The 21,960-nt window shown below is 38.6% G+C and overlaps 1 protein-coding gene across 13 annotated transcripts in view; it reads left to right on the top strand.

Annotated features, from left to right (window-relative positions):
• The window catches only part of ADAM32 (ADAM metallopeptidase domain 32), a 174,478-nt gene that overhangs the window by 8,067 nt on the left and 144,451 nt on the right, over window positions 1-21,960 (top strand). For all 13 annotated transcript variants that reach the window (XR_004441834.1, XM_033231805.1, XM_033231812.1 and 10 more), the window contains exons 2-3: window positions 5,405-5,484; window positions 21,014-21,075. Coding sequence is in view for 12 of the 13 variants with exons in the window: in XM_033231805.1 (XP_033087696.1) it covers window positions 5,405-5,484; window positions 21,014-21,075 (142 nt within the window). In the remaining variant the exon portion in view is untranslated. The remainder of the gene's footprint in view (window positions 1-5,404; window positions 5,485-21,013; window positions 21,076-21,960) is intronic.

The following is a 21,960-nucleotide window of genomic DNA, read 5'->3' on the forward strand; positions in this document are numbered from 1 at the left end:
ATTTGAATGTGGTAGAAGTGAGTTGTGAGACTGCCAAGTCTATGCCTCAAGAGGCCTTGCAGCTTCCTCTCTGCTCTCTTGAAGCACTGTCTTGACTGCTACATGGAGAATCCTAGACTAGGACGATAAGAGGGTATGTGAAATGGAGATGACTCAACCTAGGCCATTCAGTCAAAAGACATGAATGGGGTCATCTTAGTCTCTCCAGGCCTAGGCGAGCTGCCAGATGACTGCAGCCACCTGAGTAACATTATGAGTGTCAGTACAGTGGGTACTGCAGGGTGTCCCGTGTCATAACACTGAAGCGGCAGGGCAGTGCCATCTGTATCTTGAACTTGCTGCAGAGTCTTCTCTTGCGCTGGATCCCAGTCGATTTTGACAGCTTTACCAGTCACCCGATGAATGATTCAGGCTTTCACACCCCAAAACAGTGTGTATTATCTCTGAATTCAAAAACTCAGAAAGGCCCGCCACTCGTTGTGACTCTTTTTTTTGTGGTGGGCTATGCAAAGTGTAGCCACTAGCATCTCACTTTGTACAGGATATCTCAGCCTGCTGCAACCACTGGACCCCAAGAAACATCAGGGTTGTAACTATCCCTTAAACCTCCATAGGTTCTACAACATTCCGGCATACATGTATCTTACTAAAACATCTAGGGCACTTGCTACTTCTTGCTCACTAAATATATTAGCATGATGTCTTTCACATGCAACTTGACCAGCATGATGTTCTAATGGGAAATCAAAATGGTCAGTGTCCCTCTGTGCTATGACAGGACAGTTGATAGCTTGAAGGAAAGGTGGTGAAAAACGTGTTATTGCTCTTGTCAGATAAAGGCATTTGTCACCATTGCTGACTGCAATTGAAAATAACATTTGCCAGGTCAATAACTGCATATTAGGTATTGGGAGCCGTGTTGATTTGAACAAATCAACACATTGGAATCTATATTTTTTTCACTAATCAACTGTAGTTTCACATGAACTAACTAATGAGACATTAATTTCAACGAGCTACTTCATTTCACAAAAACTATAATTTCGTTCATCATTGATGGATCCAGGTCACAATTTATCCCTTGATCTATGTAAGTCCCTATTCTGATCAATGGACCATGCTGGTATTTTGAGTCCTCAGGATTAGTGTTAGTTCAGAGGCAGTAAATAATACTCCCTGAAAGTCTGGCTATTTCCCCTCCCCAGGGCACAGTCATCATGGTAAAAGGACACAGGACACTATGGAGGAGGCTGCAGGGAAAGATTCGTAGCACATTCCTGTGGTTGCATGGCAAGGTCCTTCCTAAAGAGGACTCTCACTCCTCAATGAAAAGGCTGCAAGCCTTTGAACTGGGTCAGGTATAGGAACCAGGGAAGAGGCTGTGAGTCCTTGTGGTGACTGCATCAGTTTCTGTGCACCACAAGCTAGAATTTTCTTGATTAGCCTGCTCATCTAGTTTCATTTCTAGGGACTCTGCGATCAGTTAGATACTACCAAGGACCTCTGCAGGTGAAAGCATTTTGTTTTTCACACTGTCCTTGTGGCTTCTTCTGGTAATTGTGCTCCCCTGTCTCTGAGAGTCAAGTGTCTGACATCCATTGTCTGCCACTTCAGAATTCCATGATTCCCAGTCAAAGCAAGGAATCATGTTTAAAAAATGTTTTATAAGTTTTATTTTTTCTTCCAACTTTAATTTTAGGTTCGGAGGTACATGTGCAGATTTGTTATATGGGTTAAATTGTGTGTCACTGGGGTTCTGTGTACAAATGATTTCATTACCCAGGTAGTGAGCATAGTATCTGAGAAGTAGTTTTTCAGTTCTCTCCCGCCTCCCATCCTCCACCTTTAAGTAAGTTCTGGTTCTATTGTGCCACTCTTTGCATCCATGTGTACTCGATGTTTAGCCTCCACTCAAAAGTGAGAATATGTGGTATTTGGTTTTCTGTTCCTGTGTTAATTTGTTTGGGATAGTAGCCTCCAGCTGCACCCATGTGGCTGCAAAGGACATGATTTCATTTTTTATGGCTGTATAGTATTCCATGGTGTATATATACAACATTTTCTTTTTCCAGTCCACTACTGATGGATATCTAGGTTGATTCCATGTCTTTGCTATTGTGAAAAGTGCTGCAATGAATTTATGTGTGCATGTGTCTTTATGGTAGAACGATTTATATTCCCTTGGGTATATACTCTGTAATGGGACTGCTGGGTCAAATGGGAGTTCTGTTTTAGGTTCCTTGAGAAATCATACTGCTTTTCACAGTGGATGAACTAATTTACATTCTTGCCAGCAGTGTATAAGCATTCTCTTCCCTCTGCAACCTTGCCAACATCTATTATTTTTTGACTTTTTAATAAGTCATTCTGATTGGTGTGAGATGATATGTCACTGTTGTTTTGACTTTCATTTTTCTAATGATAAGTTTTTCATATGCTTGTTGGCCACATGTATGTTTTATTTTGAGAAACATCTATTCATGTCACTGGCCCATTTTTTAATGGGGTTGTTTTTTGCTTGTTGAATTGTTTAAGCTCTTTATAGAGTCCAGATATTAGACCTTTGTTGGCATAGTTTGTGGATATTTTCTGCATTCTGCAGGTTGCCTGTTTACTTGGTTGGTAATTTCTTTTGCTGTGCAGAAGTTCTTTAGTTTAATGAAGTCCCACTTCTCATCTTTTGTTTTTGTTGCAATTGCTTTTGGAGTCCTCATCATGAAACCTTTGCCAAGTCAAAGATGTCTAGAATGGCATGTCCTGGGTTTTCTTCTAAGGTATTTATAGTTTTAAGTTTTACATTTAGGTCTTTAATCCATCTTGCATTGATTATTGAATATGGCAAAATGTTCAGTTTCAGTCTTCTGCATATGAGTAGCCCATTATCCCGGCACCATTTATTGGATAGAGAGTCCTTTCCCCATTGCTTGTTATTGTTGACTGTCAAAGATTAGATGGTTATAGGTGTGTGGTTTTATTTCTGAGTTTTCTAACCTGTTCCATTGGTCTATGTGTTTGTTTTTGTACCAGTACCATCCTGCTTTGGTTACTGTAGCCTTGTAGTATGTAGTTTGAAGACAGGTAGTGGGAGGCCTCTTGCTTTCTTCTTTTTGCTTAGGATTGCTTTGGCTATTTGGGCTCTTTTTTGGTTCCATATGAATTTTAGAATAGTTTTTTCTAATTCTGTGAAAAACTATTGTTGGTTTGATAGGAATAGCCCTGAATATGTACATTGCTTTGAGCAATATGAGCCTTTTAACAATATTGATTCTTCCTATCCATGAGTATGGAATGTTTTTTCATTTGTTTGTGTCATCTCTGATTTCTTTGAGCAGTGTTTTGTAGTTCTCCTTGTAGAGATCTTTCACCTCCATGGTTAGCTGTATTCCTATGTATTTCGTTCTTTTTGTGGCTATTTTGGATGGGATCGTGTTCTTGATTTGGCTCTCGGCTTGGCTGTTGCTGATGTATAGAAATGCTAGTGATTTTTGTACATTGATTTTGTATCCTGAAACTTTACTGAAGTTGCTTATCCGATCTAGGAGACTTTGGGCAGAAACTGAAGGGTTTTCTAGGTATAGAATCATGTTATCTGTGAAGAGAGATAGTTTGACTTCTTCTCTTCCTATTTGGATACCTTTTATTTCTTTCTCTTGCCTGATTGCTCTGGCTAGTACTTCCAGTGCTATGTTGAATGGGAGTGGTGAGAGTGGGCATCCTTGTCTTGTTCTAGTTCTTAGAGGAAAGGCTTTCAACTTTTCCCCATTCAGTATGATGTTAGTTGTGGCATTTAATGATTATGGTAATTTTTTTTTTTTTTTGAGACAGAGTCTTTCTGTGTTGCCAGTCTGGAGTGCAGTGGCATGACCTTGGCTCACGATAATCTCTGCCTGCTGGGTTCAAGCGATTCTCCTGCCTTCCAAGTAGCTGGGATTACAAGCATGAGCCACCACACTCAGCTAATTTTTGTATTTTTAGTAGAGATGGGGTTTCACTGTGTTGCCCAGGCTGAACTCTTGACCTTAGGTGATCCACCTGCCTTGGCCTCCCTAAGTGCTGGGATTACAGGTGTGAACCACCGTGTCTGGCCAACTATGGTTACTTTTAATCTTAATTTTTCTGTACCTTTATGTCACTGAACAGTTTCTACTTCTACTGCTTGTTTTTAGGTTTAAGTCACATTTTTTGGATCACACTGTTAAGCAGATTTTTTTTTCTTTTTTTTGAGACAGAGTATCACTTTGGCACCCAGGCTGGAGTGCAGTGGCGTGATCTCGGCTCGCTGCAACCTCCACCTCCAGGTTCAAGTAACTCTCCTGCCTCAGCCTCACGAGTAGCTGGGACTACAGGTGCATGCCACCTGGCCAATTTTTGTATTTTTAGTAGAGACGGGGTTTCACCATGTTGGCCAGGCTGGTCTGGAACTCCTGACCTCCTGATCCACCTGCCTCAGCCACCCAAAGTGCTGGGATTACAGGCGTGAGCCACTGCACCTGGCCCTGTTAAGCAGATTTAAGGAAATCAGTACGCTTATATGATCTTCCTTTTCTTCTGCTACAGTTACTGAAGTTGTATATATTATGTTTATGTAACCAGAGCTTTTAACATTTGCATCTGTTATATAACTATGATTCTTACAGTTGTTTTAGCCTTTAGTCTATAGTTAGGATTATTTTGTTCTCACTGTTAGGCATTTTACCACAACTCTGCTGATATTTTTATTGGGAGAAATGTCTCTGACTTTTGTGATAGACTCATGTGAACTTTTTTTTCTTTTTCAGTTTTGCTTGTAAATATCTCTCTTTTGCCTTTATATTTAATGGCCTTTTTGCTGGGTATACATTTATCGGGTCTTCACTGTCTTTTCTTAAAGTTCTTGTTTAGATATTGTTCTTTAGTCTTTTAACATTGAATACTGTTGTAAAAATTCTCAAGCCAGCCTGCTTATCTCCCTTTATACATAACATGATTTTCCTTTTTTTCTTTCTATCATATTTTCAAGGAATTCTATCTTGGAAACCCAACAATTTCAGTAGAATATATGTTTCAGTTTAAAGTAATGATCAGTTATTCCTGAAATACAGTATACTTTCTAGTCTATTGTTTTGAATCTTTTATTTCAGGAAAATTTTTTTGAAGTACGTCTTTGATTTTTTTGGTGTATATTTTCTGTTTTCTTCAGGAACCACACATTTCGTGCCAGCTGAATACCTCTTCCCTTCTCCTTTTTTGTTCTTTCATAAGTACCTTGTCTGTTTTTCAAAGTAAGTGTTTTCAAGCTTTATATAGAAGTACAGAGTGATGAGCCACCCATACCTGCACAAGAAGTAATCTTTATGAAAGAAGTTGAACAGATATTTAGTCAAATTTAAGGCAAGGGTACTAACTTTTTTTTAAATCTCTTTAGGTTTTCAAAATTCACTTCTACAAATCGTTATTCCAGAGAAAATCGAAACAAATACAAGTGACAGTTCAGAAATAGAATACGTAAGAGATATTTTTTCACAACCTAAATGTTTATATGAAATTTCTTATTTTTATTATATAGCTATGAAATATGTCAAGCCCATTTTAATATGAATATAATATCTCTTGTATTTCTACTGATAGGAATTAAAAGCTTTGATGGTAAAAGCAAATAGGTAAATTAGAATGTTCTGTATTTTTTTAACGTTTGTCATTTTCTTATGGTAAATTTTTTTTTAAGTTTACGTATAGAAGAGAATGTAGAATTAAGTGTTTTATCTGAGTGATATCTAGGACATCAGCACAAAGAGAATAATTTTCTCCAAAATGTCTAAGACAATTTCTTTTCAATAAAGCCTCTTTCTCAACCTCCACCTCTACATCTAACAATTCTCAGACAAGAAACCTTTTATTCTACTATTTTTATTAGAAAGGGAAATACTTTATTTTGTTCTTTGATTTATTTAGCAACTATTTCTCTAGACTTGTCATGTGCATAGCTGTATGCTAGGTGTCTTAGGCGATTTAAAAAAAAGAAATATGATTAAGCAAGATTTGCTTGTAAGTGACCAATCTTTTGGTAACATTCTATTTTTTTTTTTTTTTTTTTTTGAGACGGAGTCTCGCTGTGTCGCCCAGGCTGGAGTGCAGTGGCACGATCTCGGCTCACTGCAAGCTCCGCCTCCCGGGTTCCCGCCATTCTCCCGCCTCAGCCTCCGAGTAGCTGGGACTACAGGCGCTCGCCACCGCGCCCGGCTAGTTTTTTGTATTTTTAGTAGAGACGGGGTTTCACCGTGTTAGCCAGGATGGTCTCGATCTCCTGACCTCGTGATCCGCCCGCCTCGGCCTCCCAAAGTGCTGGGATTACAGGCTTGAGCCACCGCGCCCGGCTTGTAACATTCTATTTTTAACGGTTTTGTTGAGGTGCAATTTACACCACCACCGAATTCACCCATTTTAAGTATCCAGCTCAACAATGATTACAGCAGTACATAAATAGAATTGTGCAAACATTACCACAGTCCAATTGTAGAATGTTGCTATCAACCCTAAAAAGATCCCTTGTGCACATTTGTAGTTCTTCTCCAGCCCTTGGCAACCGCTGATCTGTTGTCTGTCTCTATGTATTTGCCTCTTTAGGGGCATTTTATATAAATGGCAACATGCAATATGTAAGCTTTTGTATTAGACTTTTTTTCACTTAGGATTATCCATTTTGTAGCATTTATCAGGTTATGAATTTTTATTTCTTAAATGTGGATATACCACATTTTGCTTATCCATTCTCATTCTCCAGTTGATGGATTTTGGATTGTTTTCCGATATTGAGTATTATGAATAATTCTTTTATGAGCACTCACGTATGGACATGTATTTTCCCTTGGGTAGATTCTTAGGAGTGACATTGCTGGGCACATGGTAAGTTTGTGTTTAACATTTTTAGAAACTGCTACACTGTTTTCCACAGTGACTGTACCAATTTACATGTCACATCAGCAATTTTTGAGTGTTCCAGTTTTTTCACATACTTGTGAACATTTGACGTCTTCTGTCTTTTGGATTAAAGCTATTGTAGTGGGAGTGTAGTGGTATGTAATTGTGGCTTCTATTTGCATTTCTTTAATGAATAATTATGTTGAGTATTTTTAAGGAGCCTAATAGCCATTTATATGTATTTTCTGTGGGATGTCTACTCAAATTATTCTCCTATTTTAAAATTTAGTTGTTTATTTATTTTTGAGTTCTATGAATTCATAATATATTCTGGACACAAGTTCACCATCAGATATCTCATTTGGAATTATTTTCTCCCAATTTCTGGCTTGCTTTTTCATTTTTCTCAGTGGTATTTTCTGAAACACAAACATTTTCAATTTTGATGACATTCAATTTATCAAATTTTTAAAAATGGATCTTGTTTTTGGTTTTGCATCTAAGAACTCTGTTATGGACTGAACTATGGCCCCTCAAAGTTCATATGTGGAATCCCTAACCCCTAATGTGACTATATTTGGAGATAGGGCCTTATGGAGGTAATTAAGGTTACATGAGATCAAGGGCCTTATGGACATAATTAAAGTTATATGGGGTCATGAGGCTGGGATTTAATTAATCTAATAGGACTGGTGTACTTACAAGAAGAGGAAATATACTAGGGGTTCATGCATACAAGTGACGGTCATGGAAGGATACAACAAGAAGGCAGCTGTCTGGAAGCCAAGAGGAGAGGCCTCACCAGAAATCAGCCCTGTTGGCACCTTTATCTTGGGCTTCCAGCCTCCATAACTGTGAGAAAATACATTTTTGTTGTTTAAGCCGCCTCGTCTGTGGCATTTTGTTTGGGTAACCTGAGCAGAGTAATCAGATTTTGGTATTGTGAAGTGGGGTGCTGCTTTCACAAATACCTAAAAATGTTGAAGTGAATTTGGAACTGAGTGAAGAGTAGAGGCTAGAAGACTGGTGAAGTACATGCTAAGAAAAAGCCTAGATTGCCTTGAAGGAATGGCTGGTAGGAATATGGATGCTAAAGGTAATTCTAATGAAGGATCAGAAAGAAAAGACTTATAGAGAAAGCTTTTATAGTCTTGGAGAATATATATATATAATTATGAACAGAATAGAATTGGTAGAAATATGAACATTAAAGGTGTTTCTAGGCTGGGCATGGTGGCTCACACCTGTAATCCCAGCACTTTGGAAGGCTGATTACCTGAGGTCAGGAGTTCAAAACCAACCTGGCTAACATGGTGAAACCCCTTCTCTACTAAAAATACAAAAATTAGCCTGAGGTGGTGGCAGGCACCTGTAGTCCCAGTTACTCGGGAGGCTGAGGCAGGAGAATTGCTTGAATCCAGGAGGTGGAGTTTGCAGTGAGCCGAGATTGAGCCACTGCACTTCAGCCTGGGTGACAGAGCAAGACTCTGTCTCAACAACAACAATGACAAAAAGTGTTTCTGGTGAGGTCACAGACGGAAATGAGAAATGTTATTGGAGACTGGAGGAAAGAGATCCTTGTTAAAAAGTGGCAAAGAACTTGGCTGAATTGTGTTTTAGTTTTTTGTAGAAGGTAGAAATTGTGGGGGACAGCCTTGGTTATTTAGCCTGGGAGATTTCTAAGCAAAATGCTGAAGATGAGGCTTGTTTTGTCATCACCGCTTATAGTAAAATGCAGAATGCAAGAGGAGAGAGGTAAATGGAAGGAATTATTAAGCAAAAAGGAGCAAGAACATGAAGATTTGAGAAATTTTCAGCCTACTTTGTATTTTTTAAAATGCGAAATCATGTTTTGGAAAGAACACCAAAGGTGTAGCTGGACAGTCAGGCAATAAAAAGATTCCCAATAATTTAATCTGCCATGTCAGCTGAAGCCAGGATCAGAGATGGGATTACATCAGCAGAAACACTGCCAGCTGGAACTAAAGGGAACAGAGAAAATTGGATAGAATGAAGGAAGGCTGTTAAATTCTAGGATTCTACAGGATAGGACAATAGAGTTGTCTGGCTTCAAACATGCATCATCCTTCACAAACACCGCATGTTCTCACTCATAAGTGGGAGCTGAACAATGAGAACACATGGACACAGAGAGGGGGATATCATACACTGGGGCCGGTCAGCGGGTGGGGGGCTAAGGGAGGGAGAGCATTAGGATAAATACCTAATGTAGATGACAGGTTGATGGGTGCAGCAAACCACCATGGCACATGTATACCTATGTAACAAACCTGCACATTCTGCAGATGAACCCCAGAACTTAAAGTATAATAAAAAAAGAAAAAGAGAAGAATGACCCTGAAAGCAATATAGAGATCATCAGGGCTGCCACCCCTGCTACAGGCCCGGGAGGCAAGGCTGCATTCTCTTTGGTTTCAGAGAGTGGGGCCACCTCCTTGGTTTCAGTAGACTAGGATGTCACTGTTTATTACACCAGGAACAAGGCTGTCACCCAGAGCTGTGGGGTCAGGGCCGCTTTACAGAGCTGAAGGGATGGGGCCAGTCCCTTGGGCCATGGGAGAGCTGCTGTCCAAGTGGGCCCAGCAGGGTAGAGCATCCTGTCAAAGAAGAGTATTCTTGAACCTTAAGATCTAATGGAATTTGTCTTGCTAAGTTTTGGACTTTATTGGGATTGTCACCCCTTTCTTTTTTTCTGATTTCTCCTTGTTGGCATGGGAATAGCTATTCTGTGCCTGTCCTACTGTTGTACTTTGGAAGCACATAACTTGTCTGGTTTCACAGGTTCACAACTGGAGAGGAATTTTGCCTCAGGACGAATCATAACTTGAATCTCAACCATACCTGATTTAAGTGATATTTAGATGGGATTTTGAACTTGGAATTGGTGCTAGAATGAGTTCTTCATCCTGGGGGTACTTGATTCTTCATCTGGTAATTTTTAGTGTACAGTGAGTAGATTGCAAAAGTTTTCTCCCATTCCGTGGGTTGTCTGTTCATTCTGATGATTCTTTTGCCCTGCAGAAGCTTTTTAGTTTAATTAGATCCCATTTGTCAATTTTTGTTGCAATTGCTTTTGGTGTTTTCATCATGAAATCTTTATTCATACCTCTCTCCTGAGTGGTATTGCTTAGATTTTCTTACAGAGTTTTTATTATTTTGGGTTTTACATTTAAGTCTTTAATCCATCTTGAATTAACTTTTGTATCAGGTGTAAGGAAGGGGTCCAGGTTAAATTTTTTGCATATGACTTGCCAGTTCTCTCAGCACCACTTATTATATAGGAAATCCTTTCCCCATTGCTTGTTTTTGTCAGGTTTGTCAAAGATCGGATGGTTGTAGGCGTACAGTCTTATTTCTGAGTTCTTTATTCTGTTCCATTCGTCAATGTGTCTGTTCTTGTACCAGTAACATGCTGTTTTGGTTACTGTAGCCTTATAGTAGTTTGAGGTCAGGTAGCATGATGCCTCCAGCTTCTTTCTTCTTGCTCAGCTCTTGATCCAGAGCTGAGTTCAGTTCTTGGCTATTTGGGCTCTTTGGGCTCTTTTTTGGTTCCATATGAATCTTAAAATAGTTTTTTTTCTAACTCTGTGAAGAATGTCAATGGTAGTTTAATGGAAATAACATGGAATCTATAAATTACTTTATGTAGGCCATAAATTAGTATGACCATTTCATGATATTGATTCTTCCTATCCATGAGCATGGAATGTTTTTCCAGTCATTTGTGTCCTTTCTGATTTATTTGAGCAGTGGTTTGTAGTTCTCCTTGAAGAGGTCCTTCACATCCCTCGTTAGCGGTATTCCTAGGTATTTTATTCTTTTTGTAGCAATTGTGAATGGGAGTTAAGTGATGACTTGGTTCTCTGCTTGCCTTTCGTTGGTGTATAGGAATGCTGGTGATTTTTGCACATTGATTTTGTATCCTGATACTTTGCTGAAGTTGCTTATTAGCTTAAGAAGCTTTTGGGCTGAGAGGATGGGGTTTTCTAGATATAGGATCATGTCATCTTAAAGACAATTTGACTTCCTCTCTTCCTATTTGAACATCCTTTATTTGTTTTTCTTGCCTGATTGCCCTGGCCAGAGCTTCCAGTACTATATTGAATTGGAGTGAGAGAGTGCATCCTTGTCCTGTGTCAGTTTGCAAGGGAAAAGCTTCCAGCTTTTGGCCATTTAGTATAATACTGACTGTAGGTTTGTCATATTTGGTTCTTATTATTTTGAGGTATGTTCTTTCAATACCTAGTTTACTGAGGGTTTTTAATATGAAGCAATATTGAATTTTATCAAAGACCTTTTCTGCATATGTTGAGATAATCCTGTGGTTTTTGTCTTTAGTTCTGTTTATGTGATGAATTACATTTATTGATTTGCATGTATTGAACCAACCTTGCATCCTGGGGATGAAGCCTACTTGATGCTGGTGAATAAGCTTTTGGATATGCAGTGGATTCAGTTTGTCAGTATTTTATTCAGGATTTTTACACTGATGTTCATCAGGGATATTGGCCTGAAGTTTTCTTTTTTTGTTGTATCTCTGCCAGATTTTGGTATCAGGATGATACTGGCCTCATAAAATAAGTTAGGGAGGTGTCCCTTTCTTTTCAACTGTTTAGAATAGTTTCAGTAGAAATGGTACCAGCTCTTCTTTCTACCTCTGGTAGAATTCAGCTGTGATTCCATCTGGTCCTGGGCTTTTTTTTTGGTTGGTAGGCTATTTATTTCTGCCTCAATTTCAGAACTTGTTATTGGTCTATTCAGGGATTCAGTTTCTTCCTGATTCAGTCTTGAGAGGGTGTATGTGTCCAGGAGTTTTTCCATTTCTTCTAGATTTTCTAGTTTATTTGTGTAGAGGTGTTTATAGTATTCTCTGACGGTTGTTTGTATTTCTGTGGGATCAGTGGTGATATTCCCCATATCCCCCATATCATTTCTGATTGTGTTTATTTGAATCTTCTCTATTTTCTTTTTTATTAGTCAAGCTACTGGTCTATCTATAGTATCTTTTTTTTCCCCCCAAAAACCAGCTCCTGGATTTATTGATTTTTTGAAGGATTTTTCATATCTCTATCTCCTTCAGTTCTGCTCTGACCTTGGTTATTTCTTGCCTTCTTCTAGCTTTGGGGTTTGTTTGCTCTTAGTTCTCTAGTTCTTTTTGTTGTGATGTTAGGTTGTTAACTTGAGATCTTTCTAGCTTTTTGATGTGGGCATTTAGTGCTATGCATTTCCCTCTTAACATTGTTTTAGCTGCATCCCAGAGATTCCGGTATGCTGTCTCTTTGTTCTCATTAGTTTCAAGTAACTTCTTGGTTTCCACTTTAATTTGATTATTTTCACAACAGTTATTCAGGAACAGGTTGTTCAATGTCCATATACTTGTGTGGTTTTGACAGAATTTCTTAATCTTGAGATTTCTGTAGATGTCTATCAGGTCCACTTTATCAAGAGCTGAGTTCAGGTCCCATATATCTTTGTTAATTTTCCGTTTTGATGATCTGTCTAATATTGACAGTGTGGTGTTAAAGTCTCCCACTATTATTTTGTGGGAGTCTAAGTCTCCTTATAGGTCTCTAAGATCTTGCTTTATGAATCTGGTTGTACCTGTATTGGGTGCATATGTGTTTAGGATAGTTAACTCTTCTTGTTGAATTCAACCCTTGACCTTCATGTAATGCCCTTCTTTGTTATTTTTTATCTTTGTTGGTTTATAGTCTGTTTTGTCAGAAACTAGGTTTGTAACCTCTGCTCTTTTCTGTTTTCTGTTTGCTTGGTAAATGTTCCTCCATCCCTTCATTTTGAGCCTATGTGTCTTTGCACTTGAGATAGGTCTCTTAAAGACAGCATACTGATGGGTCTTGGCTCTTTATCCAGCTTGCCATTCTGTGTCTTTTAATTGGGACATTTAGCCCATTAACATTTAACGTTAGTATTGTTATGTGTGAATTTGATCTTGTCAGCATGATGCTAGCTGATTATTTTGCAAACTTGTTTATGCAGTTGCTTCATAGTGTCCCTGGTCTGTGTACTTCAATGTTTTTGTAGTGGCTGGTAACAGTTTTTCATTTCCAAATTTAGTGCTTCCTTCAGGCATTATTACAAGATAGGCCTGGTGGTGATGATTTCCCTCAGCATTTGCTTATCTGGAAAGGATCTTATATCTCCTTCACTTATGAAACTTAGTTTGGCTGGATATGAAATTCTAGGTTGGAAATTCTTTTCTATAAGAATGTTGAATATTGGCCTCCAATATCCCCTGACTGGGAATGCTCAGTTCTTCATCCTAAAGGTACTCGGTTCTTCATTGGGTAATTTTCAGTGTACAGGAGGATCTCAACTTGTTTTGGTAAATTTATCATCAAGTATTTTATTATTTTTCTTGCTATTGTGAATTGAAATGCTCCTTTAATTTGATTTTGCAGATTGTTTGTTTCCAATATATGAAAATACACATACAAATTGATTTTTATTTATTAATCATGTGTCTTTCCACCTTACCTAATTTGTTCATTGTTTCTGGTTTTTTTTTTTTTTGGTCTTTTTTTTTGGTGCATTCTTTGGGAGTTTCTACAAACAGGATCATGCCACTGTAAATATGGCATTATCCTGTTTTATGCTTCATTTCTTTTCTTTCTAGATGTCTTTAGTTTATTGAATGGAAATGGTAAGGGGGGACATTTCTGCTTTGTTTCTATCTTGGGAGAAAGTAGTCAGTCTTTTAACACTGAATTTGTTTTTAACTAGTGAGGTTTTTGTAAAGGCCTTTATCATGTTCAAGAGGTTCCCTTCTATTCCAAATTTGTCAAATTTTATTGTGAATGTTTATTAGGTTTTGTCAAATGCTTTTTCTACATTTATTGTAATGATCATGTGTTTTTCTTCCTTTAGTTTATTGATGTGGTGTACTATATGAATTAATTTTTGGATGTTAAACCATTCTTGCATTTCTGTGATAAATGGTGTATAATTCTTTTTACATATCACTGGAATTTGTCTGCTAATATTTCATTAGGGAGTTTTGTATCTTTATTCAAGAGAGTTATTGGTCTATAGTTTGTTTTTTATAATGTCTAGATTTAATTATTGTATAATTGTATAGCCAGCATAATTCCAACCTCATAGAATACATTTAGAAATATTTCTTCTCTATATTTTGAAAGAATTGTGAATGGATTCATATTATTTCTTTAAACATCTGATAGCATTCACCATTAAATTCATCTGCACCTTGGCCTTTCTTTTTGGGAAGACTTGTAATTACTAGTGTAATCTTTGTTATAGGTCTATTTGGATTTTATTCGGTTTTGGTAACTTGTTTCTTTTTAGAAATGTATTCATTTTATCTAAGTTATCCAATATGTTGGCATAAAATTGTACATCACATTTCCTTTTTTTTTTTTTTTTTGAAGACAGAGTCTCACTCTGTCACCCAGGTTGTAGTGCAGTGGCACAATCTTGGCTCACTGTAACCTCTGCCTCCCAGGTTCAAGTGATTCTCCTGCCTCATCCTCCCAAGTAGCTGGGATTACAGGTGCCTGCCACCATGCTCTGCTAATTTTTGTATTTTTAGTAGAGATGGGGCTTCACCATGTTGACCCAGCTGGTCTTGAACTCCTGACCTCAAGTGATCTGCCTGCCTACATTTTCTTATAATACTTTAAATTTCTAAGGGACAGTAGAGAAGTACCTTTTTATTTCTTATTTTGGTAATTTGTGTCTTTTATATTATTTTTCTTGGTCAGTCTAGTTAAGGGTTTGTCCATTTTGTTGATCTTTTCAAAGAATAATCTTGTTTCATTGATTTTCTTTGTTTGTCTGTTTTCATTTATTTATGCTTTAATTTTTTTTTTTGTTGCTATTTCTGCTTGCTTTTGGTTAATTTGTTATCATTGTTTAAATGTCTTAAGGTGGAAATTTAAGTTATTGATTTGATACCTTCCTCTTCTCTTCTTTTCTTTTCTTTCTACATAGATACCTAAAGCCACACTTTTCTCTACAAGCATTGCTTTATCTGGATTCCATAAATTACACTATGGGGTGTTTTTGTTTTCGTTAAAATATTTTCTAGTTGTCTTTGCAATTTTTTTGATTCATGGGTTATTTAGAAGTATGTTTTTAAATTTTCAAATTTTTGAGGATTTCCTAGATTTTTTCTCTTGTTCATTCTAATTTAATTCAATTGAAGCAAAAAGTGTACTTTTGTGACTTCAGTTTTATTTTTTGAGACTTTTTTGTGGCCTAGAATATGGTAAATCGTGAAGAATATTAATTATGCACTAAAAAGAATATGAATTCTGCAGTTGTTGGGTTAGTCAGGTAGCTTGTGTTGGCTAATAGTTTCATTTATCATGCCTATCATCCTGGCACTTTTGGGATCTGAGGCAGGCAGATCTTTTTTTGGTTGTTGTTGAAACAGAGTCTTGCTCTGTCACACAGGCTGGAGTGCAGTGGGCATGATCTTGGCTCACTGCAAGCTCTGTCTCCTGGGTTCACACCGTTCTCCTGTCTTAGCCTCCCAAGTAGCTGGGACTACAGGCACCCACCACCATGCCCTAATTTTTTGTATTTTTAGTACAGAGGGGGTTTTTACCGTGTTAGCCAGGATGGTCTCGATCTCCTGACCTCATGATCCGCCCACCTCAGCCTCCCAAAGTGCTGGGATTACAGGCATGAGCCACCACGCCCAGCCAGGAGGATCTCTTGAGGCCAGGAGTTTGAGACCAGCCTAGGCAACATAATGAGATCTCATCTCTACAAAAAAAAAAAAAAAAAAAAAAAATCCAGCCATGGTGGCACATGCCTGAAGTCCCAACTAGCTGGGAGGCTGAGGTGGGAGTATCACTTGAGTCCAGAAGGTAGAGCCTGCAGTGAGCTGAGATTGTGCCACAGCACTCCAGTCTGGGTGACAGAATGAGACCCTCAGTAGTTTCATTCAAAGATTTTTTTTGTGCTTGTTGATTTTTTGTCTAGTTGTTCTCTCCATTATTGTTGAGTGGAGTGCTTAAGTTTCCAAATATGATTATTGAATTGTCTATTTCTTCTTTCAATTCTGTCAGTCGTTCTTTCATGTATTTTGAGGCTTGGTGTTTAATGTGTGTGCACTTATAATTTTTATGTCTTTGGGATACAGCGATGATTTTACTTTTGTGAAACGTCCTTCTTTCTTTCTGGCAATATTTCTTGTCTTTAAGCCTATATTGTCTGATATTAATATAACTTTTTTTTTATGGTTACTATTTACAATATATTTATTTCCATTCTTTTATTTTCAACCTATTTGGGTGTTGAATGTAAGGTGTTTCCCTTGTAGACAGCATGTAATTGGAGGTTATTTTTTACTTTTTATTTTTTGAGATGGAGTTTTGCTCTTCTTGCCCAGGCTGGAGTGTAGTGGTGCGATCTCGGCTCACTGCAACCTCTGCCTCCCAGGTTCAAGTGATTCTCCTGTCTCAGCCTCCTGAGTAGCTGGGATTACAGGCGTGCACCATCACACCTGGCTAATTTTGTATTTTTAGTAGAGACAGGGTTTCTCCATGTTGGTCAGGCTGGTCTTGAACTCCCGACCTCAGGTGATCTGCCTGCCTCGGCCTCCCAAAGTGCTGGGATTACAGGCATGAGCCACTGCGCCTGGCCCAATTGGAGGTTAGTTTTTAATACATTGTACCAATCTGTCTCTACTTTTTGGTTTGGATTTCTAGATCATTTGCATCAAATATAGGTATTTATATGGTTGAATTTGTACTCAATATTTTGCTATTTTTACTACTTATTTTCTTTGTGGTGATCCAGGTATTATAATATATCTTAAATATCATGATTTACTTTAGATTAATACTTATTTCTGATAAAATATAGAAACTTTGCTCCAATATAATGGAATTCTTTCTTCTCTGTACTGTTCTTGTCACATTATTACATCCATATTTTTTAAACTCAAATATATATCATCATAATTATTGCTTTTTCACAGTGCTATATCTTTTAAAGACATTGAAAGGAGAAATTAGAAAAACTATTAAAGTCTTTTATGTTAGCTCACACATTAACCTGCTTTTTGAGTTACCATCTGGTGTTATTTCCTATTAGCCTAAATAAATTTCTTCAGTATTTCTTGTAAGACAGGACTTTATTTCACCATTTTAAAAACAGATTTTGCTGGATATAAAATTGTTAGTTGATAGATTTTTTTTTTTCTTTCAGCACTTTTTATGTCTTCACTGCCTTCTGGCCTACATTATTACAAATGAACAATCTGCCACTAATTGTATTAATGCAGCTTCCTTGTACATGATGAGTTATTTTCTTGGTATTTTCAAGATTTTCTCTTTATGTTTGACTTTCAACATATTAAATGATGTATCTTGGTGTGTATCTTCTTGTATTTTTTTTCTACTTGAGGTTGACTGAGATTTTAGATGTGTGGACTAATGTTTTCCCTCAAATTTTGGATGGTTTTGGCCATTATTTGTTCAAATATTTTTTTTTCTGACCATGCCATTGTTTGGATGTTTGTTCTCCCAAACCCCATGTTGAAACTGGACCCCAGTGGTGGAGGTGGGGCCTTATTGGAGGTGTTTGGGTCATGATGTCCCTCACAAATGGCTTAATGGCATCCTCATGGTAATTAGTGAATTCTTGATCTATTCGTTGAGACCTGGCACCTCCCCCTCTCTCTTTCTTTCTCTCTCATCATGTGATCTGCTCCCCTGTGCCTTCCACCACGGTTGGAAGCTTCTTGAGACTCACATCAGAAGCAGATATTGTTGTCATGTGCAGAGATGTAATATCTACATGATTTCTTCAACTATAATCAACATCAGTGATGTCTGTGAGTTTCCCAGTAGATTAGGCTATGTTTGTGACTGGGGACTGTGGCGAGGCTTTACTGGGGATGGGGGAACCAGGCAAGCCAGTCCACAGTGGTGGCAGTGGCAGGTCAGGTGGATGGGGCCTTGGGCCCTGGGCAGTGTGTGACACCAGCAGTGGCAGTGGCAGTAGTGGGCCAGTCCTCAGGCTGTCTGGTGGTGCATGTGAACACCATTAGTGGTGGCAGTAGGTTAGGTCAGCCAGTTTCCAGGCTCCTGGCTGGTGCATGTGGGTGGGCACTGGTCGGGGTTGTGGCAGGCTAGGTGGGCCATTTTCCAGGCCCCTGGGAGGCATGCATGGGCACTGGTGCTGGTAGCAGATGGGGCTGGCCAGATATCAGATCCCTGGATAGTGCATGTAGGCACCAGTGGTGTTGCGGTGGCCTGAGCTTGCCCTCAGGCCCAAGGACTGCGTTTGAACGGGCCGGTCCTCAGGCTTACTGAAGGCCCATGCAACCATGCTGTGGCCCTGCTGCTGGGAGCGTGTGGGGTTGCTGTCAGTGTTGGCAGCCCCAGGCATGTGGCTCTCAGGCTCTGGGGAGTGCATGCTTCATCTCCCTTTGTCCTGGGGGCAGTCTTCCCAATGTGCTACATCACCCCTTCTCTGGGGCGTAGTACACTTTGTGGGCTAGAGTGCTGGGGACCCAGGTGCCCCACTTGTTCAGCTGGCATTGCGCTGCAACAGCCCTGTGGGTGGACATGGGGGGATGTCAGCAGGGCTCCAGGGCTGTGGAAATGGGTCTGCTGGGTCCCAGGGCAGGATGCAATCTGCTGGGGCTGGTCTTTCAACATAGGGCTGTGCTGCCTCTGCTTGGGTATCGAAGGGTGAGTGGGACTCAGTGTGAATTCCCTCTGAAACAATTCAGTCACCAGGAGTGCAGCTAGGCAGGGCCCGTGAAGGCTCAGGGGCTCCCCTGTGGCTTCTATTGCAGGCATTCGTGGAGGGACCCTGGACCGTGGAATACCTCTCGCTGGCTTCTTCTCTACAATGGGGACTTCTCCTGGCTCTCAGCCGATCCTGGCCAGCCCAGCTGCTTCTTTGCTTCCCTTTCCTTCCAGGCCTCAGAGGTTCCCTGTCCCTTCCCTGCTGAAATTCTAGTTTTCTCTCCTAGATTCTCTGTTTGACATGTGCTTATCTGCTCACTGTTTTGGTACCTCTTTGTTGAGGAGGCAAACACAAATTTACCATAATTGTTTAGTAAATTATGGCCTCCATTAATCAACTCCTCTACACTCTTTAAAGATCTACCTAAACTTCTCTATATAGCCTGCAAATCAAAGGTATTTCATGATAACACCCATAGTGAAAGTATAGCTAAAAGAAGTATTATCTGGGATACTAATAATGGTTACTAAGTTTTGGTTTTGAGAAAAATATTCATCTAAGAACTGCTCAGGGAAACTGCTTGCACATCAAATCTACCTTAAAAGAAGATAAAGATGGGGCCGGGCACGGTGGCTCACGCCTGTAATCCCAGCACTTTGGGAGGCTGAGGCGGGCGGATCACCTAAGGTTGGTAGTTTGAGACCAGCCTGACCAGCATGGAGGAACACCGTCTCTTCTAAAAATACAAAATCAACTGGACGTTGTGGCACATACCTGTAATCCCAGCTCCTTGGGAGGCTGAGGCAGGAGAATCACTTGAACCCAGGAGGCAAAATTTGCTATGAGCTGAGATGGCACCATTGCACTCCAACCTGAGCAACAAGAGGGAAACTCTGTCACAAATAAATAAATAAATAAATAAAAAATAAAAATAAAAAAATAAAGATGCTCAAGCATCTGTGTTCAGTTATCACATTCAGATCAGGCTCACTAAGGAGCTAGTGTCACCAATGCAAATTTTAAAAGTAGGATGCTCTGATGTTTCAGGATTAGGATTTTCTCTTTGGTGCTTCTGCTTTATATTTGCCATATGCCTGTTTTGCTTCTTTTCTCAATTTATGTCTGGTTTTTCTTTTTTAAAAATTAACTTTTGAAATTTTGGAAGAATTTTAGATATACAGAAAAATTGCTGAAAGACTACAGAGTTCCCATATATACTGTTCACTCAGTTTCCTGTAATGTTAGCTCTTACATAACTACATGGATACATTATATTTATTAAATACAAGAAATTAATATTCATACATTACTAGTAAGGAAACTGCTTTATTTGGATTTCTGGATTTCAACCAGCTTTTCTTCTACTGTCCATTTTGTTCCGGGATCCAATCCATGATACTACCCAGCATGCCCCCCTCTCAGGCTCCTTTGCTCTGTTTCTCAGTCTTTCCTGGAATTTCATGACCTTGACAGTTCTGAGGAGGTCAGGTACTTTGTAGAACACCTCTCGATTTGGATTTGTCGATATTTTCTCATGTTCAGTGAATTTTAGGGAAGATTAACATAGAGATGAGGTGCTCTCCTCATGACATCGTATCGTGGGATACATGATATCAGGTTGACTTACCACCAATGATGTTGACTCTGGTTTCATTTCTGACCTGGCAACAACCTGCCTCATTCTTCTGTGATCTGTTTGATACCCTGGTTGCTTCTTATTTTCAGAGATCCTGGAATGCTTATCTTTTTTCTGTGTTTTGATATTTGTGTCCTTTTCATTTTTATATGTTTTAACTAATTTTTTCCTGTTTCTCTAACTCTTGCTTTTCACATGTTCCCTTTTGCTGTATAAAATCTCATCACTGAGGTTCACTGACCTACAGATATTCCAACCTATTGTCATTCATATCTAACTTGAAAATAGTAGAGATAAAATCAAAGACAATATTAAATTTTGTTCAATAATCTTCTGTTTAAAATATAGGGAAAAGGCAATACATCTTAGGAGAGTTTTTAAGAAAATGGTTAAATAATTTTTATGACGGACAGAGTAAGCTTCACTGATGTGGAATATCCTCTTATCCCAATGATGCCACCTAAATAGGTATTTTAGCGTAGCACGTGGCCTATTAATTCATAAGAGGTTACAGGTTAGTTACAGGTAGATTTTTAATCCTATGCCAATCCTTAGACTGGGCTTATTTGTGTGAAAGTAGTACAAGTCCATTATAAAATAAGTAAATATTAATTTTTTTGATGTTTTGTTGCAGATTTTAAATCACATGTAGTTTGAGAAATGTAATGAAGATGTTTTAAGCATTGTTGGAAGAGATTAATTGATATAAAACTATTGTTTTGCTTCTTGTATTAAATTTGTCTTCACTCTCAGTTGTTTTCAATTCTCTAGGAACAAATATCCTATATTATTCCAATAGATGAGAAACCGTACACTGTGCACCTTAAACAAAGGTAAATTTTTATTCTTTAGTTTTGGATTTTAGTTTGTTTATATGAAGCTGTTTACTCATAATAGAAAATGGAGTATGAGAAAAATACATGGAGTTATTATTAATTTTTTTGATTGTCTTAAGTAAACAGATGCTCTCCTGTGGCTTAATTAAAGTTTGGTTTTAATGTCTCAAGTAGTCTTTGGTAAATGGGAGTTAGAACAAAAAACAGGGACTTATCTCCTGAGGACTGATTTATAATATTAAGTTGGCGGGACCAGCAGGACCTATATCATCAGGGCAGATGTCACAAAAATAAATCTGTAGCTGATTTATATCAGTTAGGGTTTATCAGAGAAGTGGGATGACCATGAGGAATATGGGATAGGGATTTAAGACTGATCCTATAATATTGCAGAGCTGGTGAATACTTTATGGAAAATAGTCCTGGCTATATGCCACTCTTCAGAGAATTATTAAATAATTGAAATGATTTCCTATAGGGTTTAATTCTCTGATGTAAACCCAACTGGGAAAAGCTGGCTTGGAAGTCATTTGTGACACTCAAGAGGACAGCTTCAGCTAAACTAGTAAAACTAGACTATATGGCATTGGAAAGAGGTGGATTATGAGAAACTAGAGGTAGCAATTATGGACTTTTTCAAAAACATCCCTCAGAGAAAAAAGAGGCTTACATGAATATTTTGAAGAAAGAGAAAACAAAATATTTTGGTTGATGGAAAATTTCTTAAGGTAAGAAAAGAGAGATGAAAGGCGTAAACAGGCTGCGCGTGGTGGCTCTCTGTAATCCCAGCACTTTGGGATGCTGAGGCAGGTGGATCAAACTCCTGAGGTCAGGAGTTTGAAAACAGCCTGCCCAACATGGTGAAACCCCGTCTCTACTAAA

The sequence above is a fragment of the Trachypithecus francoisi genome, unplaced genomic scaffold (assembly GCF_009764315.1).
Source record: "Trachypithecus francoisi isolate TF-2019V2 unplaced genomic scaffold, Tfra_2.0 Contig01440, whole genome shotgun sequence".
NCBI lineage: Eukaryota > Metazoa > Chordata > Mammalia > Primates > Cercopithecidae > Trachypithecus > Trachypithecus francoisi.